Source organism: Rhinolophus hipposideros, assembly GCF_964194185.1.
Source record: "Rhinolophus hipposideros genome assembly, chromosome: 16".
NCBI lineage: Eukaryota > Metazoa > Chordata > Mammalia > Chiroptera > Rhinolophidae > Rhinolophus > Rhinolophus hipposideros.
Window position 1 is genome coordinate 30,695,584 of NC_138062.1, and position 22,662 is coordinate 30,718,245.

Sequence of the window (22,662 nt, forward strand, 5' to 3'; positions counted from 1 at the left end):
GCAGGACTTAGGTCCCTCCCACACGGCTCAAGTGAACTTACCCACTCCTTCCCCTGAATCCCTGTGTTTTTTCTTTTTTTAAAAAAAAATTTTTATTAAAATATAGCTAACATGCAATATTATATTAGTTTCAGGGGTACACCATAGTTATTCGACATTTATATACCTAAAGAAGTGATCACTATGATAAGTCCAGCAACCGTCTGACACTGTACTGTGCCATCACAATATTATTGACTATGTTCCCTATGCTGTACATTACGTCAGGTGTACAGCATAGTGGTTAGACATTTATATAATCGAAGAAGTGTCTAGTATTCACCTGGCACTATACATAGTTATTACCAAATTATTGATTATATTCTCTATGCTTTACATCCCATTGACAATTTTGTTATTTGCAATTTGTATTTCTTAATCCCTTCACCTTTTTCAACCTGCCCCCTCCCATCGATCACCCCAATAGATCTAGTACCCATTTGACACCATACATAGTTATTACAATATTATTAACTATATTTCTTACGCTATACCCTACATTCCCATGACTAGTGTGTAACAACCAGTTTAGTTTGTAGTTCTTAATCCTTCCCTTTTTACCCTTGTTCCTAACCCCTCTCCCATCTGGAAACCATCAAAATGTTCTCTGTACCTATGAATTTGTTTCTGTTTTATTTATTTGTTCATTTTGCTCTTTAGATTCCACTTATAAGTGACATCATATGACGTTTGTCTTTTGCTTTCTGACTTACTCAACTCAGCACAATACCCTCTGGATCCAGCCATGTTGTCACAGATGGCAACATTTCATTCTTTCTAATCGCTGAGTAATATTCCATTGTATGTATGTACCACCTCTTCTTTATTCATTCATCCATTTAGGGACACCCAGGTTGCTTTCATATCTTGGCTATTGTAAATAATGCTGCAATGAACGTATGGATGAATACATCCCCTCGAAGTAGCATTTTGGATTTGTTCTGATAAATACCCAGAAGTGGGATTACTAGATCCTTCGTCTCTTGTTATAGCCTTTGTCTTAAAGTCTGTTTTGTCTGGTGTAAGTATTACTACCCCAGTTTTTTGTTTGTTTGTTTTCCTTTTCATGAAATAACTTTTTCCATGCCTTTACTTTCAGTCTGTGTGTGTCTTTCAATCTGAAGTGAGTCTCTTGTAGGCACCATATGTATGGGTCTTGTTTTCTTATCCATTCAGCCATCCTATGTCTTTTTTTTTTAGGAGCATTTAATCCATTTACATTTAAAGTAATTACTGATAAATATGTAGTTATTGCCATTTCATTATTCACATTTTTGATCTTTTTTTTTTTTTTTTGGTCTTAAAGAAGTCTCTCTAAGATTCTTTAACTTTTTTTTTTTTGGTTTGGGAAGCTCTTTATCTGTCCTTTGATTCTAAATATTAGCTTTACTGGATAGAGTAATCTTAGTTGTAGGTCGTTGCATTTCATCACTTTGAATATTTCCTGCTAATCCCTTCTGCCTGCGAAGTTTTTGTTGAGAGATCAGCTGACAGTCTCATGAGAGCTTCCTTGTAAGTAACTAACTGCTTTCCTCTTACTGTTTTTAAGATTCTTTCTTTGTCTTTAACCTTCAGCGTTTTAATTATGATGTGTCTTGGTGTGGGCCTGTTTGGGTTCATCTTGTTTAGGACCCTTTGCGCTTCCTGGGGTTGAATATCCATTTCTTTCACCAGGTTAGGGAAGTTTTCTGTCATTATTTCTTCAAATAGGTTTTCAATTCCTTGCTCTCTTCTCTTTCTGGTACCCCTATGATGCAAATGTTGGTACACTTCATATTATCCCAGGGACCCCTTAAAATATCCTCATTTTTTTTTAATTCCTTTTTCTTTTGGCTCTTCTGTTTGGGTCTTTTCTGCCATGTTATCTTCTAAATCACTGAGTTGATCCTCTTCTGCTTTATCTAATCTACGGTTGATTTTCTGTAATCTATCCTCCATTTCAGTTATTATATTCTTTATTTCTGACTAGTTCTTTTTATGTTTTCTATCTCCATTTTTATGTTTCCTATCTATTTGTTGAAGTCCTCCTTGAGATCATTGAGCATCCTTATAACCAGTGTTTTGAATTCTGTATCTGGTAGGTTGCTTGTCTCCATTTTGTTTAGTTCTTTCTCTGGAGTTTTGTTTTCTTCTTTTATTGGGGACATGTTTCTTTGTCTCCCCATTTTGGCTGTCTCCCTGTGTTTTTTTTCTCGTAAGTAGGGCTGCTATGATTTTCAGTCTTAGTAGAGTGGCTTTATGTAGTAGGTACCCTGTGGGGCTCAGTGGCACATTCTCCCTGGTCACGAACCATGTGTTCCAGGTGTGTCCCTGTGTGGGTTGTGTGTGTCCTCTTGTTATAGTTGAGCCTTGGTTGCTGTTTGCATATCAATGGGAGGAATTGACCCTCGGGCTGATTGGTTGTGAGGACTGGCTGTGACTACAGTGAAGGAGCTGTTGTGGAGGGGCTGACCCGATGGAGCAGGATTTGCTTTAGCAGGACTCTGGTGCCTGCCCAGGGTATCCTTTGGGTGTGTCATCCTTGGAGGTAGTCAGGTGATGCTGCAGCTCTGTTCAAAGCTGGCCCTTGGGCGTGCCAACCCCAGGGCCATCTAAGAGGGGACCCACTGCAGGCCAAGTTTATCTGCTGCCTGTGCTTTGCCCAGGGCCACCTGGCATGAACCACAAAGAATCCACAGATGGCTACCACCTGTGCTGTGCTTGGAGGTGCCTTGAGAGGCCAACCCATGAACCAAGGTTGGCTGCCACCAGTGCTGGGCTTAGGGCTGTTCAGCCAGAGGTATGGGACATGCTGAAGCCAGATGCTGCTTGCTTGGGTTTTGTGAATCTTTGAGAGACTTTAGGAAAGTCTTCAGCATGACCCAAGGCATGCTGTTTATACGAAAAAGCCACTGGAAATGGCTTGGGTATGCCCAAATGTTGGGTGGGGCGGCGTATCAGAATTACCAGGCTATGGCGAATGAACAGTGCTAGCCAGGTTGATGGAGACTCAGATATGGCAGCTGCCTGTGTCTGCACACCAGGAGGGAGGAGGGATCACCAAGGAAACAGTGGCTCCTGCCAGCTCCTCTATCTGGGAGAAAGCTGCCCCTCCAGCCCTCACCCTGAAGCTCGACAATTCAGTTCCTCCCTTTATGTCCCTGGTGTCTTTTGAGTTGCAGCCCCAGTACTGGAGCTCAGAGTGAGTGAGTCTGTCAGCAAGTAAGTCCCTCCAAGAGGAGCACCTGGGACTATAGCTGCCCTCCATCACACTCAGATATAATCTCTGCTGTTTTTCACAACCAGAAATTATGGGTACTTCTCTCCTGTCATTGGAACCCTGGGCTGGGGAGCCTGGTGTGGCATTGGGACCCTTTGTTCCTCCCGGGTGGGGGGGGAACTCCGCATCTGAGATATCCCTCCTGATTTTTAATAGTCACACATGAGTGTGGGACCAGCCCGTTCTGCATCTCTGCCCCTCCTACCAGTCTCAAGGTGGCTTCTTTATGCCCTTAGTTGTAGGGCTTCAGTTCAGCAAGACTTGAGGCAATTATCAGTGATGGTTGTTTTATAGTGTAGTTGTAATTTTGATGTGGTCATGAGAGACGGTAAGCATAGTTTTTACCTACTCCACCATCTTGACCAGAAATCTGAATTTCTGTATTTTTCTAATCTGTACAGATTTCTTCCATAAATTTTTGTCAATGGACTCAATGTTTGTATCTCCCCAAAATTCATATGTTGAAATCTAATTCCCAATGTGATGATATTTGAAGTGGGGTCTTTGAGAGGTAATTAGGTTATGAGGGCTTATGAATGGGATTAGTGCCCTTATAAGAAGAGATCAGAAATCCAGCTCACCCTCTTTCTGACATGTGAGGGCACAGCAAGAAGACATCTGTCTGCAACCGGGAAGAAGGTTCTTACCAGACACCAAATTGGCTGGTATCTTGACTTCAGCCTCCAGAAGTGTGAGAAATAAGTTTCTGTTGTTGATAAGCCACCAATTTCTATAGCAGCCTGAGCATAGTAAGACACAGCTCTAACACTTGATTTTGGTTATTGGTTTCTATCGATTTCCTCTTACTGTACTAGGAAGGTGACCTAGTTGAAAAATGAGATTGTGTCTTATTGCTGAATCCCAATACCTAGTATTTTGCCTGAGACAGGGAAGGATAAATAAATGGGTGGAAGGAAGGGAAGAAGGCAGGCAGTCAGAAAAAAAAGGGCTTTTATAACTACTTTTCAATGATTTTTAATTGTTTTTGTTTCTTTCTACCATCCTTTCTTTTTCCTTTTCTAGCACAACAATGGGCATGAGCTCAGGAGATATAAGATTATACCAACAGGCCTGATTTTTACAAACTTCAGATCAGAGACCAAGAGTGAGGACATTGCATTGGAAAGCTCTTCATGGGTAGGGGCAGGGTTAGGAGAATTCACACAGAGAATTTTGTTCCCTTTCTTGGGTTTGTTTTCCATTGAAATGAAGAACTGGGTTGGAGACTAGCAGAGTTAGAGATGGTAATTCTGCTAAAAAGATGTAATAAAACAGTTAAAAATTAAATAGTACATTTTTACACACATAAAATGTATTTTGATCCTCTCTTTGGATTTATCTGTGTGACCTCTGCTGTGTGGATATCAGAGATTAATACAAATAGTGCTTTTCCTGGAGAAAATGGCTACTCTTAAAGTATCTTGTGTGATGTCATTTGTTATTTTTATTTCAAACTAGTAATTCTGAAGTATTCTAAGATTTATTGGACAAACAAAAGTATTGTACACCTATATAATTTTTTATAGTCAGCAAAGTGCTTTACAGGTTTTATCTTATTTATTCCTCACAACAAATCCAGAGGTTAGGACTTTCTAATCCCTGTTTTACAAATTAAGTTTGAGGCTCAGAAAGATTATGTAATTTGCATAAAGCATGTCAGTGGCAGAGTCAGACTTAAAAAACAAAATCTTATAGCTCTAAGTCCTAGGCTTCTTAGAAGAGATTTAGTAAACAGGTTTTTCTCACATGTGAATTACTGTTTTGCATTCATAACATAAACCAATGGAGGTTGAAAGAAATGGTGAAAAGTTTAATGATGCTAAACATCTGTAAATGCAATGTATTAAAAATAACAAGAAAAGAATATCCATAGTTCTATGGGTTTTTCAGTCTATTGAGCATCAAATCATATTTCCCAGTGAACCATCTGCTTCCAAATTTCAAGACCCTATCCAGTTAATAAACCCCTTCATCAGTGAAATGAAAGGTACATGCATTGAAATTAACCAAACACACACAGAAGTATGTGAATATGTGTATATGGTTTTGTTTTAAGATATTATGCCTTTTCCTCAGGATGAGCTTTAATGGAAAAAAAAATCAATCAAATTGACATTCTTATTCATGAGTAGACCAGAGAGAGTTAATGTCTTGTACAATATCACTTAAGATTCAAGGAAATCTGAATAAAGGCTGTGATGTTTTCTCTCCGTCCCCTACTGTAGCTCTTTAGCACTTTCTTGTCTTCCTTCCTGGGTAAGCAGGGGATAAGCCAGAGTGACCAGGAAGAGAATGTGTATTGTTTCTTTTCTTTTCTCTTTCTTCCTCTCTTCCTTCCTTCCTTCCTTCCTTCCTTCCTTCCTTCCTTCCTTCCTTCCTTCCTTCCTTCCTTCCTTCCTTCCTTTCTTTTTTCTTTCTTTTTTAAAATTAGTTTGAAGTGTACAAAACAATGTAATAATTAGACATTTACACCCCTCACAAAATAACCCCCTCCCCCAACCTACTACCCCTCTGACATTGTACATAGCTGTTACAATTCCATTGACTCTATTCCTTATACTGTACTCTATATCCTGTTTATATGTATATAAAATTTATATATATATATATAATTATAGTTGACATTCAGTATTATTCAGCTTCAACTGTATAGGTGTACAGTGCAGTACAGGTGTACAGAGCAGTGGTCAGGCATCTACACTGTCCCTGAAGTGGTCTCCCTGATAAGACAAGTGTCCATCTGACACCCTACAAAATCTTTACAACATTATTGATTACATTCCCCAAACTGTCTTTCATAGAGAACATAATGCTAAGTGAAATAAGTCAGACTGAGAAAGACAAATACCATATGATTTCCCTTATATGTGGAATCTAAAGAACTAAATAAATGAGCAAAGTAAACAGAAATAGTCTCAGAGATATAGAGGAAAAACTGATGGTGGTTAGTTGGGAGGGGAGTGGGGGTGAAGGAGAAGGTGAGGGTATTAGGAAGCACAGATTGGTATTCACAATATTGTGTTGTTTCTTACATGGGGAGCTTTTAGTTTCATTAGAACATTCAGGAAGGGTTGGGATCAGAAGGTCAGGGCTGTAAATTCAACTCTGTAAGATTTCTGCCTGCACGTGGTGGCTGGCACTCTGTAAGTCATGCTGTGGATGAATTGTCAGTTTGAGTTTGTGCACAGGGAAAGGTGCAAAGCTGTGGATAATGCACACGATGTTACTGGTCATTAAAGCTGCCCAGAGTGCATGGGGGACAGTGCATATCTGCACGAAACGATAAAGACAACAATGCCAGGAGCCATATCAGTATTGTAGTATTACAATGAACAGATGATCAAGTTAGAGTTTAAAGGGATCATTGGCTTCAGAGAAAGGTCCATAAATCCCTATCCTGGATTGCAGTAGTAGAATAACCTCTAATTACATAAATAATCCATGGATTGACTTTTATAGAAATGCACTGCCTTGGTAAAAATGGCATTGGTGTTTTGATAGGGATTGCATTGAATCTGTAGATTGCTTTGGGTAACACGGACATTTTAATGACGTCAATTCTTCCAATCCGTGAGCACAGTATAGGCTTCCATTTACTTATGTCGTCTTTAATTTCTTTCTTCAGTGTCTTATACTTTTCTGAGTACAGTCTTTCACCTCCTTGGTTAAATGTATTCCTGGGCATTTTATTCAGTGGAGGAAGAGGATGTGCTACATATGTACAGTACAATATTACTCAGTCATAAAAAGAATGAAATCTTGCTATTTGCGACAACATGGATGACAGAGGGTATTATGCTAAGTGAAGTGAGTCAGGTGGAGAAAGACAAATTCTATATAATCTCACTTACATGTAGAATCTAAAAAAACCCAAAATAAACAAACAAGCAAACCAGAAACAACTCATAGCTACAGAGAACAAATTGGTGGTTGCCAGATGGGAGGAGGTTGGGGGGATGGGCAAAAAAGGTGAAAGGGATTAAGAAGTACAAATTGCCAGTTATTGTAGTCACACAGCAACCTAGCAGTCTGTCCCCTCCAATCTTTCCTTAGGGAAAGGTGACCCGGTGGGATTGTCCCTCATTGGGGTTGAGTTTATGCTACTCTAAGTCTCCATGTTTGGTCCTTGTAAGCAGGGTCTGCAGTCAAAGACGGGTAAGATTTCTCACGGGAGAAACAACCTAAGCCAGACGGGACCTCCCTAGGACCCCCATGAGCTAATGTAAAGTTAGGAGGTAGCTGTGCCCCTCCTTCTGAGAAGCTGCTGACGCATGCCTCAACTATTGTCCTTTACCCTCAGGAACAATAGCATCTCGCCCCTCCTGTTTGGCTCATGGGATAATCTTAATCTTATCTTGTGAGACTTGCTCCCCCCAGGGATTGTATGTACCACACCTTGGTCATTTGGGGGATGATACGCATCGGTTGCTTTGGGACGATTATGGGATAAGGATTATTGTGTGGTGTAAGAGTTTCACAGACCCTGCCCCTAATCATGTGATCCCTATTGTGAAAGATCTATAAATACCCACGGTGACCCGATTCGGGGCTCCAGTCCTTTGAGGCTGTGAGTCCCTTGGTCCTCTGTGATTTAACTACATTTGAGTCTCTGTCTCTTTATGAGAGTTTAACCCTCGCCGCCTCCCTCGCCTTCTCACGGCTTGTGTTGTGCAGGACGCAACAAGTTATAAAAATAGTCGAGGGGATGTAAAGTACCTCACAGAAGTATAGTCAATAATATTGCAATAACCATGTATGGTGTCAGATGGGTACCAGACTTATAGAGGTGTCTTGGTGTCTAAATCACTGTGTTGCATACCTGAAACTAATATAATATTGTATGTCAACTGTAACTGAAAAATAAATTTAAAAAAATAATCTAGAAAAAGATAATTAAAAGGAATTGCCTTACATACTTGCCTAGAATGACTGTTACGTCCTTTTTTTTTTCTTTTTTGCCCAACCACACAATTTTGTGAAATCTTCCAGATCTTTTTACCCCTTAGGTTGTCATGTCACTATAAGAAAGCTCTAAAGATAGATGTAAGCTTAAGGATTTCATTGTACACTCCATCTACCAGATTATTGTGAAAATATTACCAGAAGAGCCCTTTATTATACAATTTCCTTGAAATAATTCTTCATTATTCCCATCCTTTTTTATTAAAAAGCCAATTTTTATGCATAAGCAACAATTTCCCATGATCCTCTGATAATTCAAAGACCTTCAACCAAACACACAGCTATTTATTGTCTTCGTGTATAAGACATACGGAATCTTAGTAAAACTCGTTGAGAATATGAATAAATCACACCTGCAGATTCTCTTTTATTCACACACTAATTTCTCTTTCAAAAGAAAGAAAACTTAAATATATATAAACAACTCCACACACAGACCCTGCTTTTCTATATCTTGTGCTGAATGGGGAGGGCTCAGATTTTACCAAAAACCATCCATCTAGCAATCTTTTTTCTTCGTGGAGAATATTTCAGAAGGAACAATAATGCTATTACTATCATGTCTTTATGCACAAAAGGATGGGAAGTAGTCATGCAAGAAAAGCCCTACTTGTAAGTGAAGGAGGAAAAATTGAAGAAGGCGAAGTGCTGTTCTGGAATATATATTTATCCAGGCTCTTGGATTCCACTGGAATGTGAGCTTTGTGAAAGGGGGGTTTGCTTTTATTTATTGCTGTATCCTCAGCAGCTGAAAAAGTACTTAGTACATGTTAGGTGCTTAATAAATAATGTGTAGACTATAATAATAGTTATATAGTACAAACTATAAGTAATATTTATGCTGTAATAGTATATACTATGTACTATCATACTTATGTGAATACATAACTTACACAGAAATGAAACAGATATTTTAATTTGGTATTATGCATTGTTTATTAGAGGCATGGGCTGGTTAATTTTTATTATATATTATTAAATTAATATTTTGGTGGCATTATTAGTATTGGCTCTTTAAGCCACTAATTAGTTCCTGGTTCCCGTGTAGCTTTTGTGTATCCAGGAGAGGATGGAATTCTGAAGGTGGGAGAGTGGGATTTCTAGGAAGTCAGTTAAGCTGGGGGTGTGAATAAGTACACGCCAGAAATACACCCCCCCAACACACATACATACACACATACATACATATACACATACATACATACACATCATAGATAGCCTGTGGCTTGACCCTAAGTCCTACTAGTTTACCACTTAAACCTCTATTTTTGGTCTGCAGTTTTGGTCATGAATTCTAGCTTGTCCATCCGTTAATTGCCATAATAAACCCTTGGTGTCCTCAACTACTGCCTTTAACCTCTACTGGTCAAATGTATGAGCTCATTTGTAGTTATTTCCTCCAGCTCTTAAGAAAGATTATTTTATTTACATTTGAATTTGCATTTACAAAGTAAATGTGACAAAACACTCCAGTATTGATTGCAGGGCCTTGAATCATAAGATATAAACTCAGATTCTTCATGCAACAAATATTTGTGGAAGTAAATCTGTTTTTTGCTATCCCAGGTGCTATGGCTGTAAAGCTCTGCCCTCTGGAGGGCTCACAGAGGAGGAAGAGGGACAACCACGTAATGACAGTGCAGTGTGATGAAACTTGTAAGAGAGGGACCTGCAAGACCCAATGGAGACCAAAGGAGTCCGTGACTGTCACAGCTGTGAGGGGTGCTTAGGGAAGGTTCTGCAGAGGTCAAATGCTTGAACTAAGTCTTAAAGGCTGAAAAAAAGTTCAATGAAAAGCGCGTGCATGAGCTGGTGGGGTGGATGGAGCCTTGTCTACGTTGTACCTGAGAAAGAGTATTTTAGAAGATTCAGGTTTTCCTCCCTCCGTTACTGGCATTAAAATGTTGCTGACAGGTTATACAGGAACCTTGAAACTATCTGGGCAAACACTAAGCGCTTGCTACCCAAAGTGTGGTCTGGTAACTGCACCACCCATGAGCAGGTGAAAACTGCAGAATCTCAGGCTCACTCTGGACGTACTGAACTAGAACCTGCATCTTAACAGCATGCCCAGGTGATTCGCATGTGTATTCAAGTTTGAAAATACCAAACTGTTCCTTTTGGAAGACTGACTCTTCTATTGCGGGAGTTTAGGAACACTTTTTAAAACTGAAACTGATTCTTGAATGATGAAGTAAACACGTGTGAAGTTTATTTTCACAACAGTATGGAGAGTTATATTAAGCCTGTGGCTGTTTAACTTTGGGGACTAAGTTATTCAGTTAGAAATTGGCCACCATCTACACTTGAGCTGCTGCAACAGGCTGGCAAGTGCTCTCCACTAACTTTAAGTCCCAGGTCTTCCTTTGATGAGGGATGTGACCTTAGCCAACTCTTTAAACTCGCTGCGTATCCGTTACTTTGTCATTTATAGGCACCTCCTATGTGCCAGTCCATTATCCCATTTCCTTATCTGCCAAGTGTGGGACAGTAATACCTGCCACACGGGGTGTCTTATTGGGACCCAAAGAAATAATGTGTATCACGGTGCTTTGCAAGTAATAAATGGAATAGGTTATGATTTAAATATCTACATAGAAAAATACATATTTATAGAGCATCCGGTATGATCCAAGATTGTGACGAATTTATGTATGTGTGGTGACATTTGTTATAATTAAAATAGGCAAAGCAAAACAGATACATTTCATGCTTATTTAAGGTGAGAGGTGTCAAGATGAAATTGAAAGACGCTCTCTGCACACAAGTCACAGAGAACGTGTGACACTGGCCTTGTGGTCCAGTCCACCCCATTAATCCTTTCTGCTTTCCACATTCCCAGGCATGCGCCAAGGCAATGACTACGGCTCTCAGTACCGGTCAGCCATCTATCCGACCTCCCCCATGCACATGGAAGTGGCCCTGCGGTCCAAGGAAGACTACCAGAAGGTAGGGTCGCCTTTCGCTCCTGGCCCTCTGCTGTCGGCCCCCCCGCCATTGGCCCTGCCAGGGTGAGCCCTACCTGTAGAGGGAGCATCTGGTTCATTTCACCTAGCACAGTGTTCCAGTTGCACATTTTTGAGTCATTTCAGCTAGCCTCATGGAATAGAGCCACTCTGCTCCATGAATGTGCCAAATGAGATTTTAAGAATAGGCCCTTATGCATTTCTCTTTAAAATCAACTTATTCGGATGAATATGTCACTTAGCATATAGTCTTTCTCCCTCTCTCTTTGTGTCTCTCTGCCTGTCTCTTTGAATCATTCTCTTTTTCTTTCTTTCTGTTTGCTTATGCTTCCATAACAGAGTACCCTAGACTGGGTGGCTTGAACAGCAGAAATGTATTGTCTCACAGTTGTGGAGTCTGGAAGTCCAAAATCAAGGTGTTGTCAGGGTTCGTTCCTTTTGAGGGCTGTGATAGAAGGATCTGCTCCAGACCTCTCTCCTGGGCTTGTATATGGTCCTCTTTTCTCTGTGTCTCTTCATATCGTTTTCCATCTATGCATGTCTGTTTCTGTGTCCCAATTTCCCCTTTTTAGGACAACTCTAGTCATATTGGATTAGGGCCCAACCTAATGATCCCGTTTTAACTTGATTACCTCTGTAAAGATCCTGCCTCCAAATTCTGAGGTACTGGGGGTTGGGACGCCAACAATTCTTTGGGGCGGGGGCACACAATTCAACTCATAATGCTCTTTTGTCTCTTGCCCATACCAGTAGATTGAATTATAATAAAAATATTTCTCAGAAATATAGACCTTACATCATAAAATAATTTTCACTAGTAACTTCTATTATATTTTTAAAATCTCCTCCAATAGAAATTTAGTCCTTTTAAAAATAACCTCAGTTGCTGTAATTTTTAGGACTTTGTGATAATGTTTAAATTTTAATTATTGTTATATTTTCTGACTTGGATTCACATTTAACAACATTTAGCCAGTAGCTACTGTAATGCTGCTCTATTTTAGAATTATGTAAATAGTGTAATATGCAGCAGTTCGCAGGAGTGTGAGGGTTCTCCACCTACTCCCCGTGGTGGCAGAGGTGGCAGTGAGAAGGAGGCAAGGACAAGAGTTTATCTACTGATGAAAAAGTAGCAGGACATGCCACTCATGGTAAATTCATGTCCAAAAAGCAGAGAGGGCTAAAGGAGATGCTAATAGGCCCTCATTTATTCCTCAACACACCCCACTCCCCAAGGCTGTGATGTCTACCTGGGTGATAATAGTAGGCAGCCACTAGGATGGCCCTCATTGTCTCTGCCCACGTGTAATCTCCTCTCCTTGAGTGTGGGCTAGATTTAATGACTCACTCCTGCCGAATGACTGAAGTGATGGAATATTACTTCTGAGATGAGCTTATTATTGATTGTGGTTTCCTTCTTGGGGGCCCCTTCCTCCGACTGTCTCTTGGATCACTTGCCCTGGGGCAAGCTTGCTGCCATGTTGTGAGGCAGCCCTGTGTAAAGGCTCATGTGGCAAGGGATGAAGGCCTCCAAGAACCACTTGAGTGAGCTTGGCAGCCCCTCAACCTCAGTCAAGCCTTCAGATGAGATTGTAGCCCCGGCTAACAGTTAGATTGCAATCTTGTGAAAGACCTCAAGCCAGCGGCCCCTAACTATGCTGTGCTATATGTAGAAATCACGAGATAATAAATGCTTGTTTTTTTAAGCTGCTAAGTTTTGGAGTCATTTGAGTATATTCCTATTTCTATTCTAAAAAGCTTTTAACTATAAATTTTTCTTTCTCATATCCCTTTTCATCCTGCTTTTTCTGATAATTGTGGGCTTACCTAGACACACAATGTGGTGACAGTTACGCATGTAGCCTCTAGCCTCCAGTTGTCTCAATTTGTATGTCAGCTGTGTTCCTTTTTATCAAGTACCTAACACTTAGAAAGCCGTGTATCTTATTTACTCAAGCAAACCTATAAGGATGAGAGACCTCATTATTATCTCCATATTGTGGTTGCCCAAAGTCCTGATGTTAAGTTAGTGGCATTAGAGAAATAAGACTGGATACAGAGAGATGAGTGAGGGTTGCAGGACACCAGGCCAGAAATGATGGGCGCTTTGTCGAGGATGGTCAAAGTATGAATGGAATGAAGGGCTATTGAGGAAGTACAACTCATAGAACTTGGAGCTTGATTGGGAGTGGAGAATAAATGAAAGTGAGGAGTCCAGGGTGCCGTACAGGTTTCTGGCTAGTGGTGATTTGTATAAAGGTATGGAGGAACAGAGGTGGACTTGTAGGGGCGGGAGGTAAGTTCAGTTTGGAAATGTGGAGTTTGAGGTACCCATGATGTGGATATCTAGATGGTTGCTAGGAGGAAACATGGGCTGTTCCTACCTTGCAGGGAGGGTGGTTGTGACTGTTAACTGGGTTAATGCTTATAAAGCACAGGGCCTACCGCCTAGTAGGTTGTCAGCAAATGGTAGTAGCCCAACAAATGGGGGTTAACTTATATGTGGTAGAGGAAGCCCATATTTCTGATATGATCACTAAGAATAGTGATAAAGATGAGAGAGCATCAGCTCCAAGCAAGAACTGAAAAATTAGTCTGTTTGGTTTAATTTCACTGTATTTAATGATAAAGGCAATGTTAGAAGTTGATACTCAAAGTTGCCACCAATTAATGTTACACATAAATTGCCTATTGTAATGATTCACAGTCCTTTAAGATACAATGGTAATATTAAAAGACTCTGGAAGGATATAAATTTCCCTCTAGAATGTCTCAAAATGAGACAGTATTCTGGTGTTCATTCAAGTGAAGATTTTTTTAAGTTTAAATGGTCTCCCATGTGATGAAGAGGCTGACTTATACCTAATTTCTTGGTTTCTACCCCAATAGTTTCTTACCTGTGGCTTTGAGTAGAGCCCACGTTGATATTAGATAACTGGTACACGTATGAAATAAAGCTTAGATATTTAATATCAATTAACTGTTTTAATAATGTCTCTATTTTTTGGTAGATTTGGGAAATTTTAAGCTTATATTCTAGACAGTTGTTCTAACCAAATGCTTTTTAGGTGTCTGTACCTAAGCATGTGGGAATTACATATAACAGCTTTATCACCAACTCAGAGAACAAATACTGTCACACCTCTTTGATTTGATCACATGAATAAAACTGGCCCTGGATTCCACTGAAGGCAGAGGGGGCATCAGTCTGGCTCCCTGCCTGGGAGACTCAAGACTTCAAACCGTGTACTCCTGTGTTGGTGTCCTGCCGGGGCACGGCCTGCATGGAGCACAGGTCCTCATGGCCATCAGAGGTGCTGCCCCAGGAACTGCTCGCTCCTTTTCCTTTCTGGAGATGCACAGCATAAGGGTCAAATATTCTCCCTTTCAGCCATCACCGGAAAGAGCTGATTACTGTAAACCACAGCCCGAGGGCCCTTTGGCTGAGCTTCGTCAAGTGCAGAGCTCTTTTCATTCCTGGCACAGCCATTGCCCAAGGGCCCCCTCCAGGAAGCGCTGGGTCAGGACTGATCCTTCTGTACCCCTGAGACCAGGAGCTACCGCCCTCTTTCCCCCCTTTTTCAGATCTACACAATGAGGGAACAAGTCATTTTCCTTTTCAGGGACCAAAGTGTCTCATTGTGTCACCTTGGTGAGCAGGAAAGCTAACTGTGCCCCTGCACGTGAGTGACCACTGCGATTTTTGCCTTAGTCTGGGTGCCCACGGAAAGCAGAGTATATGACAAAGCCTCCTGTGTGAGGACTACTGGTTCACATGTTGCCATGGAGCAGGAGTAAAGGGAAGGGCGAGTGGAAAAGAAAAGGAGGGAGAACCAATTCAAGTCGGCCTCTGGTATCAGTACCCGTTTGTTTGGTCCTTATGAAATGGCCAGTTATTCTGGGGGAGGAAGGAAAGCCTATGTCCATTGGATGCCATCTCCCGTGGGTTCACACTACATTTCTGGGTTGCACGTGTGTAGGCCCAGGGTACCGTGTCCCCAGGGGAGGATGCAGGAGCTAAGAGGCACATGGCATGCGTGTGAGGTGCGGTGCTGGAGGGTTGCACCTGCATAAAGCTAATTAGAGTCCATGCAGGGCTGAGCACTGAAGTGGGGGAGAAGAAAAAGGTGAGACCAGGAGGATCTGAGCTGGTGCCCAACATGACGATCTACAAGGGGTCTTTCACCCAACCCCACCCAATCCAGGCCACTCAGCTAACTACAGGGTCTCAGTAATGGTTTACCACAATTCAGTAACTTTCTGGCATCTCTGTTAGAGCAGAGAAAGAAAAAACAAGTTTGATTTTCAGCAGGAATCGTGCTACAGTCATACACTTACATAATACACAGTTACACATGTACATGTAGTTTATGTAACATATTTGTATATAGTATATATATAGCTAAGTAATAATGATGATGATGATAATAGAACAGCAACAACAATACCGAGTACTTACTGCATGCTAATTACTGTTTTAAGCACTTTATATAAATGTAGTCCAAATGAAGTCGTTTATATATCTCTGACCATATTTATCTATATACATAGGTAAAATAGATATATTTAGATATAGGTATGTATGTGTCTCTCTTATCTTTATGTAAAATTATATGCATTCATGTATCTCTTGTTTCTAGTTTTGAAACTTGTATAGGTTTCCGAATGTCCATTCGATTGGTATAATTGCTAATTTTTTTTAAAAAGTCAATAATTTGCAATGCCTATGAGAGGTGATAGAATTAACTTTTACACCATAAAGAAGTTGATGTGTACTGTTACGTTTACCTTAAAAAATAATGTAGTTTCTAATACATCCCACAGAGTAGGGAGAGAGTCTCAGGTATCACCAGTTGAGTGAAGGAGGGGAGGAAGCTGAATAGGTGACCCCTGGTATTGGTTTTCCAGTGTTTTCTATCTAGGGTAACCTTGAACAAATCCCTGAAATAAGAGGTCTGTAATTTAGGATGAGTCATTTCTTAACAATACTACCGTGTTTCCCCAAAAATAAGACCTAAATGGACAATCGCCTGTAATGCGTCTTTTGGAACAAAAATTAATATAAGACCTGGTCTTATTTTACTACAATGTAAGACCAGGTCTTATATAATGTAATATAATATAAGACTGGGTCTTATATTAATTTTTGCTCCAAAAGATGCATTAGAGCTGATTGTCCGGCCAGGTCTTATTTTCGGGGAAACATGGTAGATTGGGGTCTAGGATTCCGCAATCTCATCATAAACATTTAGGTTTATTTCTAAGAGCGGGGAGATCCTGAAGATGACTTCTATGTATTTTATATCAACATACTATTTTCTCCTTTAAGAGTTGGCATATTTGCCCCTGTCACTACCTTCTGGGAATTCATCTTTTTTGAGCCCTGGTGGGACCCCTATGCCTTAACTATAACATTGACTTAGGTTACTAATTTAATAGTCTTCACTAGTTTGCCCCCAGTGACCTCCTAGTAACCAGCTTCTTCAGCAACTTCTTTATATGTGAAGTTTAGAGTGACAGTATTGCTTACCACGGAGCAGTCATTTGAACATAAAATTAGCTGATTTTATCACAGGGACCAATTGTTGAGCTAATTAGATGTGCAGTACTGCTGATGAGCCAGAAACCCGAAGTGATTTTCCATCTAAACTGCGGTTTTGTGCATAGTTGGCTGGGGTATAGATACCAGGCTCACCCACAAGCCTAGGAAAGGGAAAAGGACTGAAGAAGTTTGCTAATTTCTATTCAGATTAGAGGAGGCTGGAGAATTTTACAGAAGAGGGTCAGGGTGAAACAAACTTCACACTGCTTCCTTGATCTTGAAAGTGCTGGATTTTGCTCACAGAATTTGACAGCTGCTCCCTGTCTTTGGTGAGCTGAAGACTTTGCACAAAATGTAGGGGTGTTGCTTGCCTTTGGATGAAGATGGTGTAATATTTTCTTAATAACTGTATTTTCATATTTTTTCCTCAGAGTTTCATGGTAGAATTATTTGCTTATGGTATTAATTGGAGCAGATAATCTAATGTATTATTAATTGTTTTGTATAATGTTGATAGTGTACCTCCCAAGTGAACCTGACATGACAAACATTTTCTAATATTCTAAACTGAGTTGTGGACTCTGGCAAGAGTGGGGCATGTGCACATGTGATTCTTACGTCCTGAAAATGCAATTCTTCCTCATTTAAGAATTAAATCTTTTGGTCACTGATAGATTATGTTTCTTTAAATTTGATAGAGAATTCATAAATCTAAAGATTGTTCTCTCGGCCACATGACCTGCCTCCTTCCTGACTCCTCAAATCTTCAAACAGCGTACTCTTTCTCTGGATAACTTTTTTGGGTGAATGTTAAATTCTCTACTATGTGGCAAACATATGTTTATAATCGGTCTTTATTATTTTCTCAGTCTCTTTGTTCATTCATCCACCAGCCATCCATCATCCATCCATCTATCCATCTATATCTTCATCATTGCTATAATCTCTTAGGTATTTATCATATTTTATCTTAAATTTAAATTATTTGGCAACAAAGTGAAAGATAAAATCAGTATGCAATGATTGGATCACAACAGCATTTTTTAGAATTGCTTCAGCTTTGATTATTTAATTTTCTTCCCTAAATTTTAAATTCATTTTATAGTTTTGTTCAGCTTTGATTATTTAATTTTCTTCCCAAAGCACTCAGAATAAATAGTCAGTGACTCCCCATGCTCTCCAGTTAAACCCTGGCAAGTTATTGTTTGGCTGCTCACTGCGTGTTTGTGTGTGTGAGTGTGAGTGTGTGTGTGTGTGTGTGTGTGTGTGAGAGAGAGAGAGAGAGAGAGAGAGAGAGAGAGAGAGAGCGCGAGAGAGAGAAACAGCTTTCATTTCCAAATAACCTACCTATCTGTCCTATCAATTAAGTTTTAGCTTCTTTTTTCTAGCATAGTCATTTCTACACCATCATAAATGTCATTTCTACACCAATGGTGCTCAAAATTTCTGGTACAGAACTGCCCTCTAGGTTCCAGATCCCCATATTCTATTGCCTATGTATTATTTCTACTTACTTGTCAACATAATATTTCCTAAGCTGGAGGTTTGATTCCCACCCTGCCCCCCAAACAAGTCCCAGAGCTCCTTCTCCCACCCGACCCATTGACAGCCTTCTCAGTCATCTTTTAACTTGCCTAAGCTGGAGTCATCCCTGATTTACCCCTTTCCCTCACTCTTCACCTCCAATTAATCAGATTAGCCTAGATTCTACCTCTAAAATGTATCTCCAGTGTACCTGCTTCTCTTTCATTTTCGTGTTCACTATCATAATTCAGGCCACTGTAATCTGCTCCTGGACCAGTGGGCTGCTTACCTCTCTCCACACCACATACCCCCACAGGACAGCCAGAGCATCTTCCTAAATCTAATTCCAGTTGTGTCCTTTCCCCATGTCAAACTTATCCATGGCTTCCCCATGACATTTAGAAGAAAATCCAAACTCCTTAGCCTACCAGGTCCCACACAGTCATTTTGCTGTCTTCTCCTAAGAAACGTGTAACTTCTAGGCAGAGTGCCTAATTAATCATGGCCTATCTAAGGATTAACATCTAATTCTTGTTCAGAGCTCAGAACCTTTGAATAAAGCTCGAGAACGTCTAGAGATCTGGGGACTCAGGACGAGAACCATAGTCTCTCATAGAAAATGTTATAGCTGTGCAGTGAACATCGTAAAAATGGTTCTATATTTCTTTGTATTTCACTTCTGCGTGGACTCACTGTTGCATTCAAGAGACCAAAGTCAGAGGTTTGAGGAATTGCCGCTTTGTTTAATATGTGTTATTTACCTGTAGGAATTAACTACTGCATTGATCCTAGTGTTCCTTACCCCAAAACCCTTCTTGCAAACTCTCTTGACACAAGAAATTGCTAAATATCACAATCATCAAACAGTACTTGCTAAGATGAAGTTAGTGTTTAGCATATGAAATTGTCTTCCCTTCTCTAATTTTCCAAATCTGACTTCTTATCCCTGTCATAGTTTCCTATGGCTACTGGAACAAATTTCCAAAAACTCGAAGGCTCAAAACAACAGAAATTTATTCTCTCACAGCTCTGGAGGCCAAAAGTCCACAATCAGTTTCACGGGGCCAAAATCAAGGTTTCAAATGAAGTTTATTGTACTAAACTGTGCTACACACAGTCACAAGGGCCCCCTGTCACAAATGCTCTTTCTTGTGGACCATTTCCTAGGAACTATCCTGACATTAAGTGAGCTCTTTTATTCATCCTGTTTCCCTTGCGGCCCGGTACTGTGCTTAGCACCTAGCAGATTGTCAAGAAGTATTTGTTGACTTGAATCAAAAAGATGTATGTAGCCGGATAAAGAAACCGTTGTTACCCCTCGTTATAGACTCAATGTTTGTTTCCCCCCCACCCACCAATGCTTGTGTTGAAGCCCTAACCCCCGATGTGATGGTATTTGGAGATGGGGCCTTTGGGAGGTCATTAGGGCTAGATGAGATCATGAGGGTGGGACCCCCATGGTGTGATGAGTACCCTTATAACAAGAGACACCAGAGAGCTCGCTCGCTCTCTTTGTGTCACATGCACACAAAGAAGGGATCATGTGAGCACACCGTGAGACGGTGGCTTTCTATACGTCATGAGAAACATCCTCACAATGAAAGCTAGCACCTTGAGCTGGGACTTCCCAGCCTCCAGAACTGTGAGAAATGAGTATATTTTGTTTAAAGCGACTCAATCTTTGGTACTGTGTTATGGAAGCCCATGGAGGGGTGGGAAGAACCACGGCCTTGGAGGAGAACACATGGCTGGGGTCCTGCTCTGCCTTTACTGACTGATCTTAGACAAGTCTTTCCTTGGACAAGCTCCAGTTCCTCGTCTATAAAATGGAGAAAATAAGAACAACAAAACTTTTTATAAATCTTAACAGTTTTCGGTGCTGCTATATTACCTGAGTGCCCCTCAGCCTCACATTGGGAGGTAGATCAGGATCCGTTCTCCTGCCTGTCTTAGGCAGCAACTGAGGCTCAGAGGGCTTCATTCACGTTCCCAAGATGACCGAGGTAAGACATGTAGAGCGTTAGTCATTTGACTTTGAACTCCATATGCTTTCCTCACATGCTGTGTGGAAGTCTGTGGTAATCTGTCAAGCATTTTTATAAACATCAGGGTTTAATGGGTGACTCCAGAGATAAGGCTGTCTGTATCCTGCTTGTCCCGAGGCCCTCAAATTTCAAACCATTGTGAAAAGATAGGATCAGGGAATCTTCCTTACTGTAATGAATTGAGAAAATGGCAGTGCTATTTTTGTTTCTTTGTTCCCAGCGAAATGGGTAGGTGCATACCAGAAGTATTCCCCGTCAGTGTATTTGTATTCTTTATGCTGCGATGTTAAAACCGGTAAGAGCACTACGAGACTCTGCTCTCACCAACACCAAAATTCATTTATTTGCATCGAAGGACCCTGGTTAATGTCATAGGTAAATGTCAGTTGATATTTTATGGTTTAGGGATTAGCCAGTTCTTCTTTAAAAAAAACAAAAACAAAAACAAAACACCATTTTTAAAAAAATTTGTGCTGTTGTTTGAAGCACGGAGTTATGGTTTTTAAATGCCTGTGGAAAGGTCCTGAATAATTCATTCACCTATCTTAGTCAAAAAGAAAAATCCCCCTTTGTATGCTCAGCTATGAAGATGAAATCCTCTCCTACCCCTCTTGTAGCCTTGTGGTTATCATTACAGGTATCATTATGAACTCTAAATAAAAACTTATAAAATAAATGTTTTAAAACTGCCCATGTCTTGGAGGTAGTCACATCTATTTCTGTGTATGCAGGCATTTAGATGGCTAAATTTTTAGCCTTAATGGTTTAGTTGCACCTGGGTGATTATTTTCATTCCCACTTATTACTATGTGTTAGACTCCCTGTGTATGAGTACAGATTGCCCTTTCTTGCACTGTATTTAGAAATATCTGCATTACCCCTGGGCATTTGTTCATTAATAGGGGGTGGGGAGAGGAGAAGCTTGTAATAATAGGCTTTACATATTATTAAACTGTGTGCGTCCACATTTGGGTCCAAATGAAAAATCTGGTTTGTGTTACTGCCCTCTGGTGGTGTAGTCTGTTGCTGCAGTGGCACAGAAGCACGTCCCTGGGGTGGAGTTTAGCCTGCGGTGGCAGCTTCTAGGGGCAATGCAGACCTGGGCATTGCAGGGACGTCCGTCTTTTATTCACCTTCACTGCTTTTCATTCAAGTGCTTTGCAAGCAGCCTAGGATTCCACTTACTGGCCCGAATAGTAATAGAAGAAAGCATTCTCGTGAGGACCTCAGAGACATTTTCACTTTAGTGGCGGTATATATACAAAATAACCCTGACCAACATAGGGTGACATTTGAGTGAATTCAAATTGTACATAGGCCACACTCCTAATACTCATCTTTCAAAGCCAGCATGAGAAAATGCGGTGGCCTCCAAAGTGTGACATATGTACCCCGTCTGGTACACAAGATGACTTTAGGGTGTATCCAGATGAAACTTTAAAATTTTAATAGTCATGTGTTTGTTTCACCATGTATTAGGAAATGTGCAGTGAGTACTCAAAGTCCTCGATTTCATGGACTTTATTGCTTAGGTGGAGACCAGGAGATGGTGCCTATACTCACAGCTGCACTTTTGCAGCAATGTGTCATTTGGTTGATGGAACAAAACCCCCCAGGGAGGTGGGTGGGAGGACTTGGGACAACAGTGCCACTGCTACTTGCTTATGGTGTGGCCTTGGACTGTTAACCCCTCTGAGCTTGGATTTCCTGATTTGTTAGACAGGATAATGGCTACTTCTTAGGGTGTTCTAAGCATTATATGATAACGGTATGCATGTCAAGTGTCTGTCACAGACGAGGCATTCTCATCTCCCCACAACCCAGGACACTTTGCAGAGCCCGCTTCCCTCTATGTTTGCCATGCTCAGCTGGCCGCGACCTATTCTAAGAGCTTCCATGTTTCTTTTCCCTCTTGATTATAAGTAGGGTCTTCCTTGCTTTGCATCGTTTGCACTAAGCAGGCACTCCATGAGTGTTTGTGGGGGGAATTAAGCACAAGTGCAAAATAATTCCAAGCAACGTTTTCCCATCCTCTGACACATTCAGTGCATTCCATCCATCAGATTAGACCTATATGTTGTCGTCGTTCCTCCTGTCTCCCTCATTCACGCAGTCTGATAAGGGGAACAGGATTAGCTTTCTGCCCATTGGCTGTGAGCAAGGAGGGAAAAAGGCCTGCAATGTCTAGTGTAGTGCCTGCCTGCCAGTATCGCTGGTTATCTTACCAACTAAAATGTAGGTTTATCTGGTGCGCCTGGGTGCACATGCTCTACTTGTTAATTTCAGTAGAAGATAAATGAAAGGCAGAGGAAACATTTTGAATTC

At 40.7% G+C, this 22,662-nt stretch overlaps 1 protein-coding gene across 5 annotated transcripts in view; it reads left to right on the top strand.

Annotated features, from left to right (window-relative positions):
- MSRA (methionine sulfoxide reductase A) overlaps positions 1-22,662 on the top strand; it is a 354,068-nt gene that overhangs the window by 244,014 nt on the left and 87,392 nt on the right. For all 5 annotated transcript variants that reach the window (XM_081076540.1, XM_081076544.1, XM_081076541.1 and 2 more), the window contains exon 5: positions 11,103-11,209. In XM_081076540.1, the coding sequence (XP_080932666.1) occupies positions 11,103-11,209 (107 nt within the window). The remainder of the gene's footprint in view (positions 1-11,102; positions 11,210-22,662) is intronic.